The sequence below is a fragment of the Amia ocellicauda genome, chromosome 1 (assembly GCF_036373705.1).
Source record: "Amia ocellicauda isolate fAmiCal2 chromosome 1, fAmiCal2.hap1, whole genome shotgun sequence".
Lineage (NCBI taxonomy): Eukaryota > Metazoa > Chordata > Actinopteri > Amiiformes > Amiidae > Amia > Amia ocellicauda.
The window spans coordinates 1,131,037-1,147,322 of NC_089850.1; the positions used below are offsets into that span (position 1 = coordinate 1,131,037).

Here is a 16,286-nt window from a genome sequence, read left to right on the forward strand (position 1 = left end):
CATCCCCCTGCAAAGTTTCCACATTTTGTTGCCGTCTGCATTTGCAGTCATGAAACAAAGAAAATGTGCTGATTCTCAGTTGCATAAGTATTCCAACCCTTTGCCATGGGAACCCTAAATCAGTTCAGGTACAAATGTTTAGTTTTAAAGGTCACAAAAATTGTGTCATGATCTCTGTCTGTGTGTAACCAAAGTATTTAATCTTGACTTCAGCATCTGCATCTGTATCTTTAAGGTTCCATACTTAGATAAGGAATCTCAAGCCATAGCTCATATAATATAGTGATATGACAAACTAAGCATGAAGATCAATGAGCTTTCAAAACAAGTTAGGGGGAAGTGGTAAAGAAGAAAAAAATCAGGAGAAGGTTACAAGAAAGTCAATAAATACAATGACTAAATACAATTCAAAAGTGTAATGCGCTTCATACCACCCAGTCATTAACCAGATTGAAATGCCATTCGAAGCTGAGCAGCTGGGCAAGCAGGACATTGTTTAGGGAAGCCAACGGTGACTTTGAAAGGTTTACAAAATTCTATGTGTGAGATGGCAGTCAGTGTTAATACATCAACAATATCCACCTTGATATACAAAGCTGGCCTGTATTAGCAGGTGGCAATAAAGCAGCTATCACTGAAAAATACCAATCTTAAAGCTTGTATGGGGTTTGCACCACAGTATGTAAATTATACTGCTGACATGTGACAGAAGGTTTTGGGGTTTGACCTAACAAAGTATTTAACCAAATCCTACAGGAAAATCTGCTTGAGTAAAACAAGAATCACATGGCATGGTTAAACATGGCACACTGTTCTTTTTAACGTAATGAACGCAGACTTTGACAGTGTATTTGTTTTAAGACAGTAATCATGGTTCCAAAACATGGCTGGCGCCAACACTATGCGAGCTGCGCCTGTGACTTTTAAATCTCAAGTATTGGTTGACTTTGTATTTGACAAGATTGATCTTTGGGACAGGCTTCATCTAAGGAATGCCTGTGACACTGGATTGTGGATGACATTTCCTCTGCTAGCCTCCCCTTGCCAGAGTGGCTCATAGTGCATTCCATGCGGGATGTGGCTACTTCTTGGCCACTCTTTTTGTGCGTTTCCGTATCTGAGGTTTGTGCTGCGGAGAGCTGGTCTACGCCACACACATTTATGCATTTTTCCAGGCTGGATATTCTGAGCTCCATTCCTTACTGTAACAGTACTTTATGCCAGTTCTATAACTTGCCCCTGTCCTTTGGATGTGATGCTTTTACTGTTCTATTGTGAGTCTTATTATGTGCTACAAATTATAACAGTTGGCTACTCCCTGCAGTTTCTCCTGGCAAGCATTCGGCAAAGTGCCCCCTCCGGGGCAGCATGAGGGTTTCTATTCTCCATACTTCCTAGTGCCCAAGAAAGATGGTATTTTCCACCCCATCTTGGATCTGAGGAGCATGAACCACCACCTCAAGGTGTTGTGCTTCAAGATGCTCAACCTGCGCAACATGTCCCAGGTCATCAAACTCAGTGATTGGTTCACCACAGTAGGTCTGAAAGATGCCTACTTTCACATCCTCATTGCACAGGCACACAGGAAGTTCCTGCCCTTCACCTTCAAGGGCCGAGTGTTCAAGTTTGCTATTCTCCCCTTCGGCCTGTTGCTAGCCCCTCGCATGGACGTCGTGTTAGCCCCCTGGCATTGTCAGGGGGTCCGCATTCTCAATTATCTAGATGATTGGCTGGTCTGTTCTCACTCCACAGCAGCAGGTTCACAGCCACACGAACCTGATTCTTGGTCACCTCTCCAATTGGGCCTTCTAGTCAATCAGCAGGGGCATTTCCTCAGACTTCGCCTTGATTTTGTTGCCATGCTGGCGCCAGAGACAGTTGCCTCCATAAGTGCATGTCTCTCCCCTCTTCCAGTTGAGAGCCCGTGTCAGTGTGTCCCTTTGCCAGAGGCTGCTGGACTTCCTAGCGGATCATTACAGACCCTCCCCCTCAGCCTTCTCCAATTGAGGCTGCTGCAGTGGTGGTTCAGGTCTCTATGGATGTATCCTCATCGCGATCGTGCATGCCAAGTCCCAGTCACTTTGGCATGCTGGAAGGTGCTCTGTTGGCAGCAGAGCCCTCGCAAATTAACCCTCAGTGTGCCCTTAGGGCCAGTTTGCCACCAAGTGGTGATGATGACACACACCTCCAAACAAGGTTGGGGAGCAGTCTGTGCAGTGGACGAGGAGTCTGAGGCAGATGGACGGTCCCTGCACAAGCCCTCCACAACCATTATTATTATTATTATTATTATTATTTTTATTTCTTGGCAGATGCCCTTATCCAGGGTGACTTACAACATAAGTGCAATACAAAGTGCAAGAATACAGTTAAGTACAAGGCATCAAACATTACAAATTCAAATTTACATTATACAAAGCAATTCAAAGTATAAAACATTCTTGAACTTCCAATTTACACAGGTAAGTACAGTAAGTGAGGTCATACATCCTGGAAAGTAAAAGCTAAGTGCTATCAAGATGTTAGGTCACAGTCAAGAACTACGGGAAAGGGAGCAAGGGGGAAATCAATCAATAATACAATGTCCTGGAGTTACAAGCATTGCTCCTCGGACTGTGTTACTTTCTGCCAGTCTTATGGGACAGACGTGCTTGTTCGGATGGACAACACAGTGGTGGTTGCCTCAACAGGAAAGGAGGACTCTTGTATCAGAGCAGTTCACAGCTGTATTATCAAACAAAGTTCAGATCCAATTATGTAAAATCCATAGTCCAAAATCCAGAGTTTTCCATCTTAACATTTTGAGCTCTCTACGGGTGTGTGTTATACTAAAATGTGGATGGTCTTGTTTTGATCTTGAGGCTCATCTTACTGAACTGGACACCGAGTTAGACAGTGACAGCTCAGAGGGTAATGGGAGGGCAGTTGAGCACCAGAGCACCATGGTGCCCACTCCTCCACAGAAGAGGGAGGTAGTAATAGTAGGAGACTCAATTCTTAGAGGTGTAGATCACACAGTGTGTTCTAGTGATAAGGAGACCCACATGGTATCTTGCCTGCCTGGTGCTCAGGTTGCAGATCTCCCTAAACTAGTAGACAGGCTACTGGCCAAAGCCAGGGGGAATCCACTGGTCATGGTCCACATTGGAACCAATGACATAGGAAAAAGTATGGAAGAGGTTCTGCAAGACAAATTTAAAGAGTTAGGAACAAAACTAAAGAGCAGAACCTCCACTACGAAAGAGGCAAGGAAAAGAGACCTCGAAGGAAAGGGGTCGAGGGGCCTAGTTGACCGAGATGTTTGGACGTGCCACCGCTGTGGGGAGACCGGACATATCGCATGGCAATACCACCTGAATGATGTCCCCATGCCAACTGAATCTTCTTCCAGACACTTGGAAAGTAAGGGCTGTAATCTCTTGACCACCTTCCTGGAAACCAGAGTGGAACCCCCACCAGAATGTTCTGTCAGAATCAGAGGCCAAATGGTCCAGGCACGGTTCATCACCACCCTGGACTTGACCAAGGGGTATTGGCAAGTCCCACTCACTCCCGCTGCCAGAGAGAAGACTGCTTTCTCAACCACGGACGGTCTCTTCCAGTACCGCATGCTGCCCTTCGGACTTCATGGCGCACCTGCAACGTTCCAGCGTTTAATGGACCGAGTTCTGAGGGACCACCATCAGTATGCCGCCGCCTACCTCGACGACGTTGTCATCCACAGTGAGGATTGGGAAACGCACTTGCCAAAGGTACAAGTTGTGCTTAATTCCCTTAGGAGAGCCGGACTGACGGCCAACCCAGCCAAATGCAAATTGGCATTCAACGAGGCAGACTATCTGGGGTTCACAATCGGTCGGGGCCTGATTAAGCCTCAGGAGAAGAAAGTGGCAGCAATTAAAGACTGGCCCAGACCTGTGAATAAGAAACAGGTGAGAGCATTTCTGGGGTTAGTCAGTTACTATCGCCATTTTATACCCAATTTCGCTACGATAGCGACTCCCCTCACAGAAATGACAAGGAACAAACAACCGCAGATGGTGCAGTGGACCACGGCTGCCGACGGGGCTTTCAAGGAACTGAAGAAAGCGCTGTGTTCCCAACCGATCCTGGTGACCCCTGACTTCAACGCACCCATGCTCGTACACACGGACGCCCCCGAAACGGGTTTGGGCGCCGTCCTTTCACAAGCCACGGAAGGTGAGGAACACCCGGTTCTCTACCTTATCAGGAAACTCCTACCCAGAGAGCAGAAGAGGAGTGCCTGGCTATTAAATGGGCACTAGAGACCCTGAAGTATTACCTCCTGGGCCGCCAGCTCACCTTGGTTACTGACCATGCTCCACTTACATGGATGGCACAAAATAAGGAGAAAAATGCCCGAGTGACGAGATGGTTCCTGAGCTTACAGCCTTTTAAGTTTACTGTCATCCACAGGTCTGGTTCCAGACACGGGAATGCAGACACCTATCGAGGGTCCACACTCTCTGGGCTTCCATCGCTCCCGACCCCACCTCAGAGCTGGAAGGGAGGGTGTGTAAGGCTGTAAGGGGAATGATCTTGGATGGGAGGTACTATATGTGGAAATGGCACCATCTACCGGCAGTTTGATGTACTGCGTTCCTACATGGAGAAGATCCCAGCCCCACAGCAGGTGCAGGTGATTCAAGTCCACCACACCTGGTGCTCGTTAACCTGACTCAACTTCCTACATAAGGGGATGGGTTTCCTTTGTTTGACAGGGAGTACAACAGGGAGGAAAAGAGGGAGTTGGAAATAAGGAACCTGAACGGGCCAAAGACCAAGAGCCTTCCTTCTTCCTATTTGTTTTGTTTCTTTTGTTTCCTAAACCGGTAAGCCTCTCGGAGGTCCGGAGCTAGTTAAGGCCGACGCCCAGCAAGAGGTTAGCCAGACCCGAGCACGGAGTATAGGTTTCTTTTTTTTTTTTTTTCTTTTTTTTAAATTCTTTACAAGACCCCGTCTCGCAAACCAACTGCCATTAATAAAATAACGGAATGCTCCGTTTTCAACCCATCTGTGGCTTCCTGGTTTGTCTGTCTCCCTGTGCACTAACCTTGACCCCGTGTCAACACGTCCCAACCCCCAGCCGTGTTACACTCTGTTATTACAACATATTTAACTGGCATTTTTTAGATATCATTCTGTAACTATTTGTGACTTATGACTCTCTTAGTCATATTCTGGACTATACAGTAAATGAAAAAGACAAAATACCGACATTTACCTTGCGCAAACTGTAAACGTACAAACATACAAAGAGACACATATGAATTTATATCCAAAGTAAATTCGGATACCATGGTTTTGGTTGGCATGTTATATTGACCTGCAGTGTCTCAAACTACCCTTATTTATTACTTATCTAGTAATTTTCCTTCAGTATCTTGAGGACTGTCATTTATACTGAAAAAATAATATTTTTTGTTGTTTTCATTTGTCTTCAGGGCATTCAGCTTAAGCTAGATTGAATTATGCCTTTTTTCTTTTCTTTCTTTTCTCTAACAAATGTTTTAAGATAGCTAGCTTTGGTTTCTCATTTCTTAATGTTCATTAATCATTCCACACCACTAATGCTTCTGCAAGCGATTTGCAGGACAAACATTTTTTATTTAATCAGGCCTTTTTGAATTAAGACAAGCCCTCAGTACTTATTTTGAACTGATTAAATTATAAATCTTTGCCAATTTTAATTTCCAAAAGATTGATATGCAAAATTATTTTCTTAATAAAGACTTGCATATGAATTGAGTGGGTCCAAAAGTAAGTTTGGTCAAAATATACAATGTTTGTATTTAAAGACAAGCTAAAGCAGCTCTTACTTGGAGCCAGGGCTGGGGTAGTTTTTCCACTGTTTGGGCCCAAAAGTTTTACATGAGTTGCAGGAAACCATCCCTTTTGACGTTTTTTCCCTCTTGCCTGAAAAGTATAAATAAATGCAGGAAAGTGAATGTTAAACTACTTCTCAAATACATTTCTCCTTTGTGGAAATAATCTGAAAACATGAATGGAAGGCACTGAAATATACATTTATTACAACTGACTAGCCATTGGAATTCAATAAAGACAATCATCTTCATGTTTTTGCACTGTACTAAGCTGATATTCAAAATATCAGAGAAATTGATTTTCAATATAACAGTAAAACAATTTCATCCCACAGATGTCTGTCTGAATGATCCTATTATTTCAAGCAGCTACTAGCTGATGACAGCAAATGACTGACAATATCAGCTGTTTTAGGGTGTGACAAAATCATAAAACAAGGACAAATGTTTTTAAAACTAACCTGTAGCTCCCCAAGCCACCATCCAGAAGGGTTTTTGTTTAAGATGAGGATGAGCTGGCCAGATGCAAGACTGAGCTGCTCTGTTCCTGTGGCTGTGTATACTGAGGTCACCTGGGCAATTTCTGGTAAAACATAAACACAAAACTTGTCCTGTAAAATGGTGAAGCTTCGGATCTGTATGTACCCAACAACAAACCTTACCCAATGATGCTATCAGTGACATTAAATATACATTACATTGTAGAGGTGTAAAGACCAAGATATTTTAACAAGCAAATCAGTAATGAGATTAAAGTAAGAGATGAGGTAGGGAAGGGTCTGAACCTCAGAGTACCTTGATTTTTCCATTGTCATGAAAAAGAAGGTACATATTTATGTATATTGTGCTTAACATTGGAGAAAAGGTTGATGATGCACACCTATTACATAATTAATAATGCTTGTTAAAAAATAATAAAATGGGCTAAAAAAATGTATATCAGAAAATGTACAATATCTCCTGACATTTTGAGTATCCCAGTATATAAATTAAGGAGTAATTAAATATAATATAGATACACACCAATATTCTGCATTTAAAAATATTGATTTATTATTGTTTGTTAAAATACTGTTCAATATGTTTAATACACAATCTATTAATTAACAAATAAATAATAACATGTAACAATAAACATGTATAAAGTATTTACATATAGGTTATTTAAATATGAAATACAAAATAAAATAAAATCAAAAAAAGTTAAAAAGTATGAATTATTTGATATATCTAAGATCTCTCTATTAGAAATTAACATGTTTGAAAACTGAACCCATACCTGGCTTTTTGCCTGATGCTCCAGTTCGGCTAGCATTATTTGAAGCCTGAAAATAAGCAGCAGTAGTTATTATCTGTACTTATTCTAGTACTTTAACAATCATACATTATAACTGCTTTTCTATTATTAGGAATTATACATGTTTTGATACCAATCCAAGCAGTACTAACTAACAGTACTAACAGTACCACATTTCTCCTATATATTGTTGATAATATCTTAGTTTATCTTACTTCAATTAGGACTTGAATTGTGTGTGTGTGTGTGTATATATATATATATATATATATATATATATATATATATATAGTGTATACACTGAATCACATGAAATACTATGAAATCTTTATTAATTGTGAAACATTCAACCATCACATACTTATTATCTTTCAAGTCGGAAGCACTGCCCAAAGGGGGAGGGGCTTCTGTGCACTTCTTTAGGAACCCGACTGAACTCTGTCAAAGCTGCCATTGGCCCCTGTGCTGTCACTCAAACAGGTCCCTTCTCACTTACTTTGATGTATAAAAGGTGACGTTACCACAGGATCTTCCTCTTTTGCCTGAGACATAAGACTGTGTCTGTGACTCGGTAACTGGTTTCACTTTTAATAGTATTATCCACCACCAACCCTTGTTTGTGTGTGTGTGTGTGTGTGTGTGTTGTTAATATTAGTATTAACACTACCGTTCTGTGCAGTCCGCGCTCTGGAAGTCCGCGCTCTGGAAGTCCGGCTGCGCTTTTGGTTTCAGTTTCAGTCCACTCACAGAACATTAAATCTAGCCGTTTTAATATAGTGCCTTTAATATAGTGTAATACACTCACCTAAAGGATTATTAGGAACACCTGTTCAATTTCTCATTAATGCAATTATCTAACCAACCAATCACATGGCAGTTGCTTCAATGAATTTAGGGGTGTGGTCCTGGTCAAGACAATCTCCTGAACTCCAAACTGAATGTCTGAATGGGAAAGAAAGGTGATTTAAGCAATTTTGAGCGTGGCATAGTTGTTGGTGCCAGACGGGCCGGTCTGAGTATTTCACAATTTGCTCAGTTACTGGGATTTTCACGCACAACCATTTCTAGGGTTTACAAAGAATGGTGTGAAAAGGGAAAAACATCCAGTATGCGGCAGTCCTGTGGGCGAAAATGCCTTGTTGATGCTAGAGGTCAGAGGAGAATGGGCCGACTGATTCAAGCTGATAGAAGAGCAACTTTGACTGAAATAACCACTCGTTACAACCGAGGTATGCAGCAAAGCATCTGTGAAGCCACAACACGTACAACCTTGAGGCGGATGGGCTACAACAGCAGAAAACCCCACCGGGTACCACTCATCTCCACTACAAATAGGAAAAAGAGGCTACAATTTGCACAAGCTCACCAAAATTGGACAGTTGAACACTGGAAAAATGTTGCCTGGTCTGATGAGTCTCGATTTCTGTTGAGACATTCAGATGGTAGAGTCAGAATTTGGCGTAAACAGAATGAGAACATGGATCCATCATGCCTTGTTACCACTGTGCAGGCTGGTGGTGGTGGTGTAATGGTGTGGGGGATGTTTTCTTGGCACACTTTAGGCCCCTTAGTGCCAATTGGGCATCGTTTAAATGCCACGGCCTACCTGAGCATTGTTTCTGACCATGTCCATCCCTTTATGACCACCATGTACCCATCCTCTGATGGCTACTTCCAGCAGGATAATGCACCATGTCACAAAGGTCGAATCATTTCAAATTGGTTTCTTGAACATGACAATGAGTTCACTGTACTAAACTGGCCCCCACAGTCACCAGATCTCAACCCAATAGAGCATCTTTGGGATGTGGTGGAACGGGAGCTTCATGCCCTGGATGTGCATCCCACAAATCTCCATCAACTGCAAGATGCTATCCTATCAATATGGGCCAACATTTCTAAAGAATGCTTTCAGCACCTTGTTGAATCAATGCCACGTAGAATTAAGGCAGTTCTGAAGGCGAAAGGGGGTCAAACACAGTATTAGTATGGTGTTCCTAATAATCCTTTAGGTGAGTGTATATGCCTTATACATATTCATTTGTCTAGTCGCTATGTTGGTTTTGTCCACAAGTGCTTTTACCTCCACAGCGGGAGCTTCAGCAGCGGTAGTAGAATCCAAGGCCCGGACGACTGGCCTAAGCCTCGGTCTGTCGTAAGAGATTTAGCCCGCATAAGGGGCCCCTCCACCGGCTTGTGCACACACTTCATCCTGTGGCGGCAGCTGTAGGAGATCTTACTCTGTCTGTCAAACGTGATAGTAGCCACTATTCAGTAGGCGCCCCCTTGGCAGACATTTGTGCGGCTGCAGCTTGGGCATCGCTGCTTACATTTATCCGGTTCTATATTTTTATATATATATTTTAGAACCATGTTTCCCTTCATACTTGGACTTTGCCTTCTAGTTGAGCACCCATGCAAGCTGCTCCTGGACTTGATGACTGTCCTGTTGATGTGTTCCCAGGGTCTGTTGGCCTTCAGGTAATATAGCTTGTTTATTATTGCATTGTGTTGGTGGTGGTGGTACAACCTGCCTGTACCGACTATATGTATATACTATATGTAGACAGCAGGACTGTGGCCTGTCCTAGCGCTGCTAGTAGACTGGAGAGCCACTGCCGCTGTTCCCAGCTGATGGCACCCAAGCTGCTCTCGCTGCCTCACTGTGTATATAGATCCTTGGTCAGCAGGTCTGTGGCCCGCCCTGGCAGTGCACCATGGAGCAGGGGACCAATGTTGCTGTTCTCAGTGGAGGCCACTCAAGCTGGCTCAAGTGCCCCGCTGTATACATAGTTCATTTGTTTAACATGGTAGAGCTGCTGTTGCCCTGTGTTAGCTATGCTAATCGACAGGCGTCAACTGCTCCTGTGTTATTCGAGAGGTGGATGATCTGGCTCCTGAATCCCATGGTGTATATACAGTAAGGGAAAAAAGTATTTGATCCCCTGCTGATTTTGTACGTTTGCCTACTGACAAAGAAATGATCAATCTATAATTTTAATGGTAGGTGTATTTTAACAGTGAGAGACAGAATATCAACAAAAAAATCCAGAAAAACGCATTTAAAAAAAGTTATACATTGATTTGCATGTTAATGAGTGAAATAAGTATTTGACCCCTTCAACTTAGTACTTGGTGGCAAAAGCCTTGTTGGCAATCACAGGTCAGACGTTTCTTGTAGTTGGCCACCAGGTTTGCACACATCTCAGGAGGGATTTTGTCCCACTCCTCTTTGCATATCCTCTCCAAGTCATTAAGGTTTCAAGGCTGACGTTTGGCAACTCGAACCTTCAGCTCCCTCCACAGATTTTCTATGGGATTAAGGTCTGGAGACTGGCTAGGCCACTCCAGGACCTTAATGTGCTTCTTCTTGAGCCACTCCTTTGTTGCCTTGGCTGTGGTCATTGTCATGCTGGAATACCCATCCACGACCCATTTTCAATGCCCTGGCTGAGGGAAGGAGGTTCTCACCCAAGATTTGACGGTACATGGCCTCGTCCATCGTCCCTTTGATGCGGTGCAGTTGTACTGTCCCCTTAGCAGAAAAACACCCCCAAAGCATAATGTTTCCACCTCCATGTTTGACGGTGGGGATGGTGTTCTTGGGGTCATTCCTCCTCCTCCAAACACGGCGAGCTGAGTTGATGCCAAAGAGCTCGATTTTGGTCTTATCTGACCACAACAATTTCACCCAGTTCTCCTCTGAATCATTCAGCTGTTCATTCAAACTTCAGACGGGCCTGTACATGTGCTTTCTTGAGCAGGGGGACCTTGCGGGCACTGCAGGATTTCAGTCTTTGTCAGTGGGCAAACGTACAAAATCAGCAGGGGATCAAATACTTTTTTCCCTCACTGTAGTTCATTTGTACAACATTGTTAAGTGTAACAGCACCTACGGGAGCAGGGGTCCACTGCCATGTTGTCACACGGAGGGTGCAAGAGTTGCTTTATTGCCCCGCGCTGTATATTGTGTAGAGTACATTGTGGCTTGCTATTGTGTAAACGGAGGGCATAAGAGTTGACCTCTGTAGCCCCACTTCGTATATGCTGGTTGTAGACTGTTGCCAGTAAGAGTGTGACTGCGGTCCTTGCTCCTGGGCAGCCCAGGTGTGGCCCCAAGAAAGATAACAATAGTTTGCGAATGCAACCCCGGTTATCTGAAAAAGGAATCATGCCACCTTGCAACCCTTGGGCAGTGCGAGTCCTAGCTCCTGGCAAAAGAGGAAGATCCTGTGTAGATGTCACCTTTTATAGAAACAGGAATTGGGAAGGGACCTATTTGAGTGACAGGCACAGGGGCTAATGGCAGCTTTGATAGGGTAACGTTTCGATTGGTTTCCTATGGAAATGCACAGAAACCCCTCCCCCTTGGGCAGTGCTTCCTTTTTCAGTTAACCGGGGTTCGCAACCTATCATTTTCTCTTGCAGCTTGGATTTAATGAGTTTTGAGGATAAGAGATTGGTCACTGAAATATTTAAATGAAGATACTAAATTGTTGGTTCCCAAATGTCATGCTTAGCTTGTGTATACTTTTAAAATACTTTCTAGGGATACAACTTTAAAAAAATGGGTCCCTTAAATTAATTTTCATGCCTTATTTTGGACCAGATTAACAGTGAAATAAAGTTTCCTGCCAATGACAGCTCTTTCACGAACTACGTTTCCATCCATGTTTTGTGTGAAGAATCTTACATTCGCATAAAAAGTATATGCGCAATTTCCAAGCCAAGGTGCGTTTCCAACTGACTTTGACTAGCAAACAAAATATGTTAAAATGTTGACAATTTCCTGCAAAAGGCCTTAGTCGCATGCATTCTGTGCTGTGTAATACAATTTTGGAAATGTTGAGTGTTTCCATCATTGATTTTACCTAAAAGTTTATTTGCGCATAGAAATATTGTTGACAAACTCCAACCTATAGCCTTCTCTTGATGGCTGGCCAGCTAGCCCAAGTCCCACAAAATGGAGAGAATTCATCAAGAATGTATTAATATTGGGTAATTATGATGCGTCACAACCTGATTTGTGGTTCATCTTATAAAGGAACTAAGTACTTTTCCATATGATCATGATGCAGGCAATGGCCCTCTGTCCCGACCACGGCATAGTGCACCAAATCCTTGGGAAACAATGCATGAGACAGTTCTGGGAGGTTGTAGTGGAGAGGCATTTGTTTCAGACATTTCAGAATGTCCAAGCTAACCTTGGAAAGTTTGTGCTGAGTGATTGGACAGAGAATGCTAAGTCACCATCGTCCAGTCAGCAAGATCACCATTCATCGTTGTGTATATGCTGTGTGCACTGCCAAATGGGAGAGGATGATGCGCAGCTACATCAAACTGTCTGGGGTAGTAGAAACGCAGATCGCACACCACAATACCAGAGCAAGCCTTGTGCCTCAGCCTCTTTTGTCATAAAACCGTCAATATCAACGTATGAAAAATCCACCTCTGTCGAACGTAAAAAAGTTTGGTCGAAGTTTTATGAAATTCAAACAACATTTGCGGTTTCCATCAAACCTGTTGTAAAGTTTTTTTATTGGACAGGACTTTTATCGCAAAAAAGGCTTGATGGAAACCTGACTACTTCATGCAAAATACATTCATTGGAATAAATCTGATTTAAAATCCTATATTTTGTGGTCATGGAGATATTAATCCTAATAGATATATAAATATACACAATTGACAACTGTTATTGCATAGCTATACAGCGATCAGCCATAACATTATGACCACCTGCCTAATATTCTGTAGGTCCCCCTTTTGCCGCCAAAACAGCCTGACCCGTCGAGGCATGGACTCCACTAGACCTCTGAAGGTGTGCTGTGGTATCTGGCACCAAGATGTTAGCAGCAGATCCTTTAAGTCCTGTAAGTTGCGAGGTGGGGCCTCCATGGATCAGACTTGTTTGTCCAGCACATCTCACAGATGCTCGATTGGATTGAAATCTGTGGAATTTGGAGGCCAAGTCAACACCTTGAACTCATGATTCATCAAACCAGGCCACCTTCTTCCATTGCTCTGTGGTCCAGTTCTGATGCTCATGTGCCCATTGTAGGTGCTTTCGGCAGTGGACAGGGGTCAGCATGCCCCATACGCAACAAACTGCACTGTGTGTTCTGACACCTTTCTATCAGAACCAACATTAACTTTTTCAGCAATTTGAACTACAGTAGCTCTTCCGTTGGATCGGACCACGCGGGCCAGCCTTTGCTCCCCAATTACATCAATGAGCCTTGGCCCCCCATGACCCTGTCGTCGGTTCATCGTTTTTTCCTTCCTTGGACCACTTTTGATAGGTACTGACAACTGCAGACCGGGAACACTGCACAAGAGCTGCAGTTTTGGAGATGCTCTGACCCACCCACCCACTGATATCGATATTAACAGTGGTCATAATGTTAAGGCTGATTGGTGTGTGCATGTGAACAAAGATATTAATAATGATCATTATTACATCCATCTCCTTTGGCTTGACGTAGTTTGAAGGGAAAACTCCACTTCTGTCCCCTATGCATCCTTTCCACCAATCACCCTCTTTCTCTGTCACCAGAATTGTGTCTCCTTCACTGAAGGTCAAGTCTCCAAGTTCTGGGCTCTCATAGGTATAAAGTGCCACATATTCTGTATGGAAAACAAAATATATTAATCAATTTGACCTTTACAAATACTTTACAGATACCATGTTTTTAATTTGACATTACTTCATCATATTAATATTACCTTAATCATGAATTAAACTGGTGTAAAATTGTCAACATTTGTAATCGCTTTGTAGTGGTTAATTAATTACAAGCAATAGTTAACAGAGGAGAAATTAAGCAACACACTGAGACTCAGATTTCAGTTATTGATCTACTAAAGTGGTAAACAAAAAAATGAAAAGGGTAGACAAATATGAATAAAAAACAAGGCAGGTCTGCATGGTGGTCTAAACAATGCTTTCAAAACATAATGTTTAAGGCAGTTATAAGGAGTTTAATAAATGTATATAGTGAGAATGAAATGTATGGACACAAATACACACCTCCCTTGTTTAGAGATTGTTCACAAACACCTGCTTAAAGTGTTTGTAAGTGAAACAATGTATTTATTAAAATAAGTTTCCCTCGGGTACAGGTTTGCAGTCCTTTAAAACAAATACTATTGTGTAATACAATATCGAACATAAAATAACAAATCGTTACGTTTTCTAATTATAATTTTGAAGGTGGTTAGAAAGCATTATTTTATGGATTCATAGATACATAAAATACATAATGTACAGATTAGTTTGCCTGGATTTGTTTTTATTATTTACACATATAATATAAGCAGGCCAATTTATGTAAGACTGTAGCATTTACACGTCCCTAAGTAAGGACTATACAACCTACAATTTGTGTACATGATCTTGTTATGGTGACATTCATTGCAAATTGAGTGTGCTGTGACTTTTTCGTGCTGACCTGCACCTCATCTACACTATTGCTATGAGCATTTTCTTTTGTTATATATACAGCTGAACAGCTCCAGTAGTGGTAAGTGTTATGGAACTATGACATTTGCCAATAAATAAAACATAAATTCAGAGATTTTAGTGTGTTATAAAATAATGTTTTTTATTGGACAAATCTGCATATAGCAACAAATTGCTTTAACCAATAGCAGAGATGTTCATTGAGGGAATGAACCATTTAAAAAACTTAAAACAAACAAAGGTTTTGTATTAGTTAAAAAAAAATACCCGTCTCTTAGAGAAGATGGGAAAATATGGCAGCGCGCTGAAAATGCACACTAGACGAGACGCTTTTAAAGGAGTCAAATGGGGGATGTTTTGAACATTTTACTACTTCTGAGACCGGTAAAAGTAAATTAAACAAACGTGTTAGTATTGTAAACTTTTAATTTGGCACATTGATTAGCATTGTGCACAGTTATGACAGCGATTTGGAAGAGGAGGAGGCAGAAGTTTATCACAGGAATGTAAATGCGAGGCGGTCACGGTGCAGATTAAACGTTTCTAGTTTATTTTTGCTGGTTAAACTATATGTCAGAATCACCTTTTCGACATAAATAATAGATAACGTATACATTGACAAAAAAGAAAGCTGGTAAGATTAATAAATAATAAATAAGTAGTAATAGTCCGAGATGTATTTCCACACGGCAACCCAGACCAGATGATTTCTCTGTAAAAGCATGTGTTCGGCTCGGGGCAGATGTGTTCTTTCTCCTTTGCAATCAATGCAAAGCAAGCAATGTACATTTATTATCATTAGTAGTAGTAGTATTGTTATGATGATTATTATTATTAAATATTACTGGTAGTAATAACGACAACAACAACAATAATCTGTACATTTTGAAGATGTTTTTATATTTATTCAACACACAGCACAAGCTGACCGTCCAATTAGTTTCAGTTTTGTTGTTTTGCGGTGTAATTCTGAGTAGTTTCTAGACAGGTGCACTACTTGCAAAACGTATTATATCTCTTGAACAAGAATTTGTAAACATCTGCGTTATTTGTATTTTAAAAAGAACATTCTGATGATTCATATTAATATGATTTTGTAAGTGTTTATAAGCCAGGTTAATTCTGAAAACTGGGTTGTTTTGAAAATAAAAATGGCGTCTGTATAAAGTTTCATTTCTTTGTCAATGCACATTTCTGTAATCATTCCAAAAATAAACGAATTATAGAAGAATGAAAAATGTCAGTGTCTTATGTCTCTTGTGATATATAGGTTTCATATTATGCTTTTATGTATTTATGTAAAATTAAGTAATTTGCTGCACTATGTTAAGCGCTGTGATTTTTTTGAGAGCACTCTAGGCGCCAAACCAAACCATGCACTTCACATCAGCATCAATCTCTTGTTCCATGTCCAAGCAATTACCTCTGTACTTCTATGTGAGGTTTCATTAGTCTAGTGAAGCATACTGTGAAAGCAACCCAAGACTTTTGTAAGGTGAAGAAGTGGAATGTTCTGCAATGGCCAAGTCAATCATCTGACCTGAAGTCAAAACACCCCAAGAACAAGCAGGAACTAAAGACAGCTGCAGTACAGGTCTGGCAGAGCATTTCCAGGGAAGAAACCCAGCACCTGGTGATGTCAATGGGCTCCAGGACTTCAGGCATTAATTGACGGCAAAGG

At 41.7% G+C, this 16,286-nt stretch overlaps 1 protein-coding gene across 6 annotated transcripts in view; it reads right to left on the reverse strand.

Moving 5' to 3' along the window:
- The window catches only part of LOC136738487 (intersectin-2), a 235,780-nt gene that overhangs the window by 34,608 nt on the left and 184,886 nt on the right, over window positions 1-16,286 (reverse strand). For all 6 annotated transcript variants that reach the window (XM_066698568.1, XM_066698407.1, XM_066698655.1 and 3 more), the window contains 4 exons: window positions 13,604-13,770; window positions 7,126-7,171; window positions 6,308-6,429; window positions 5,841-5,937 (listed from right to left, as the gene is read on the reverse strand). In XM_066698568.1, coding sequence (XP_066554665.1) covers window positions 5,841-5,937; window positions 6,308-6,429; window positions 7,126-7,171; window positions 13,604-13,770 — 432 coding nt within the window. The remainder of the gene's footprint in view (window positions 1-5,840; window positions 5,938-6,307; window positions 6,430-7,125; window positions 7,172-13,603; window positions 13,771-16,286) is intronic.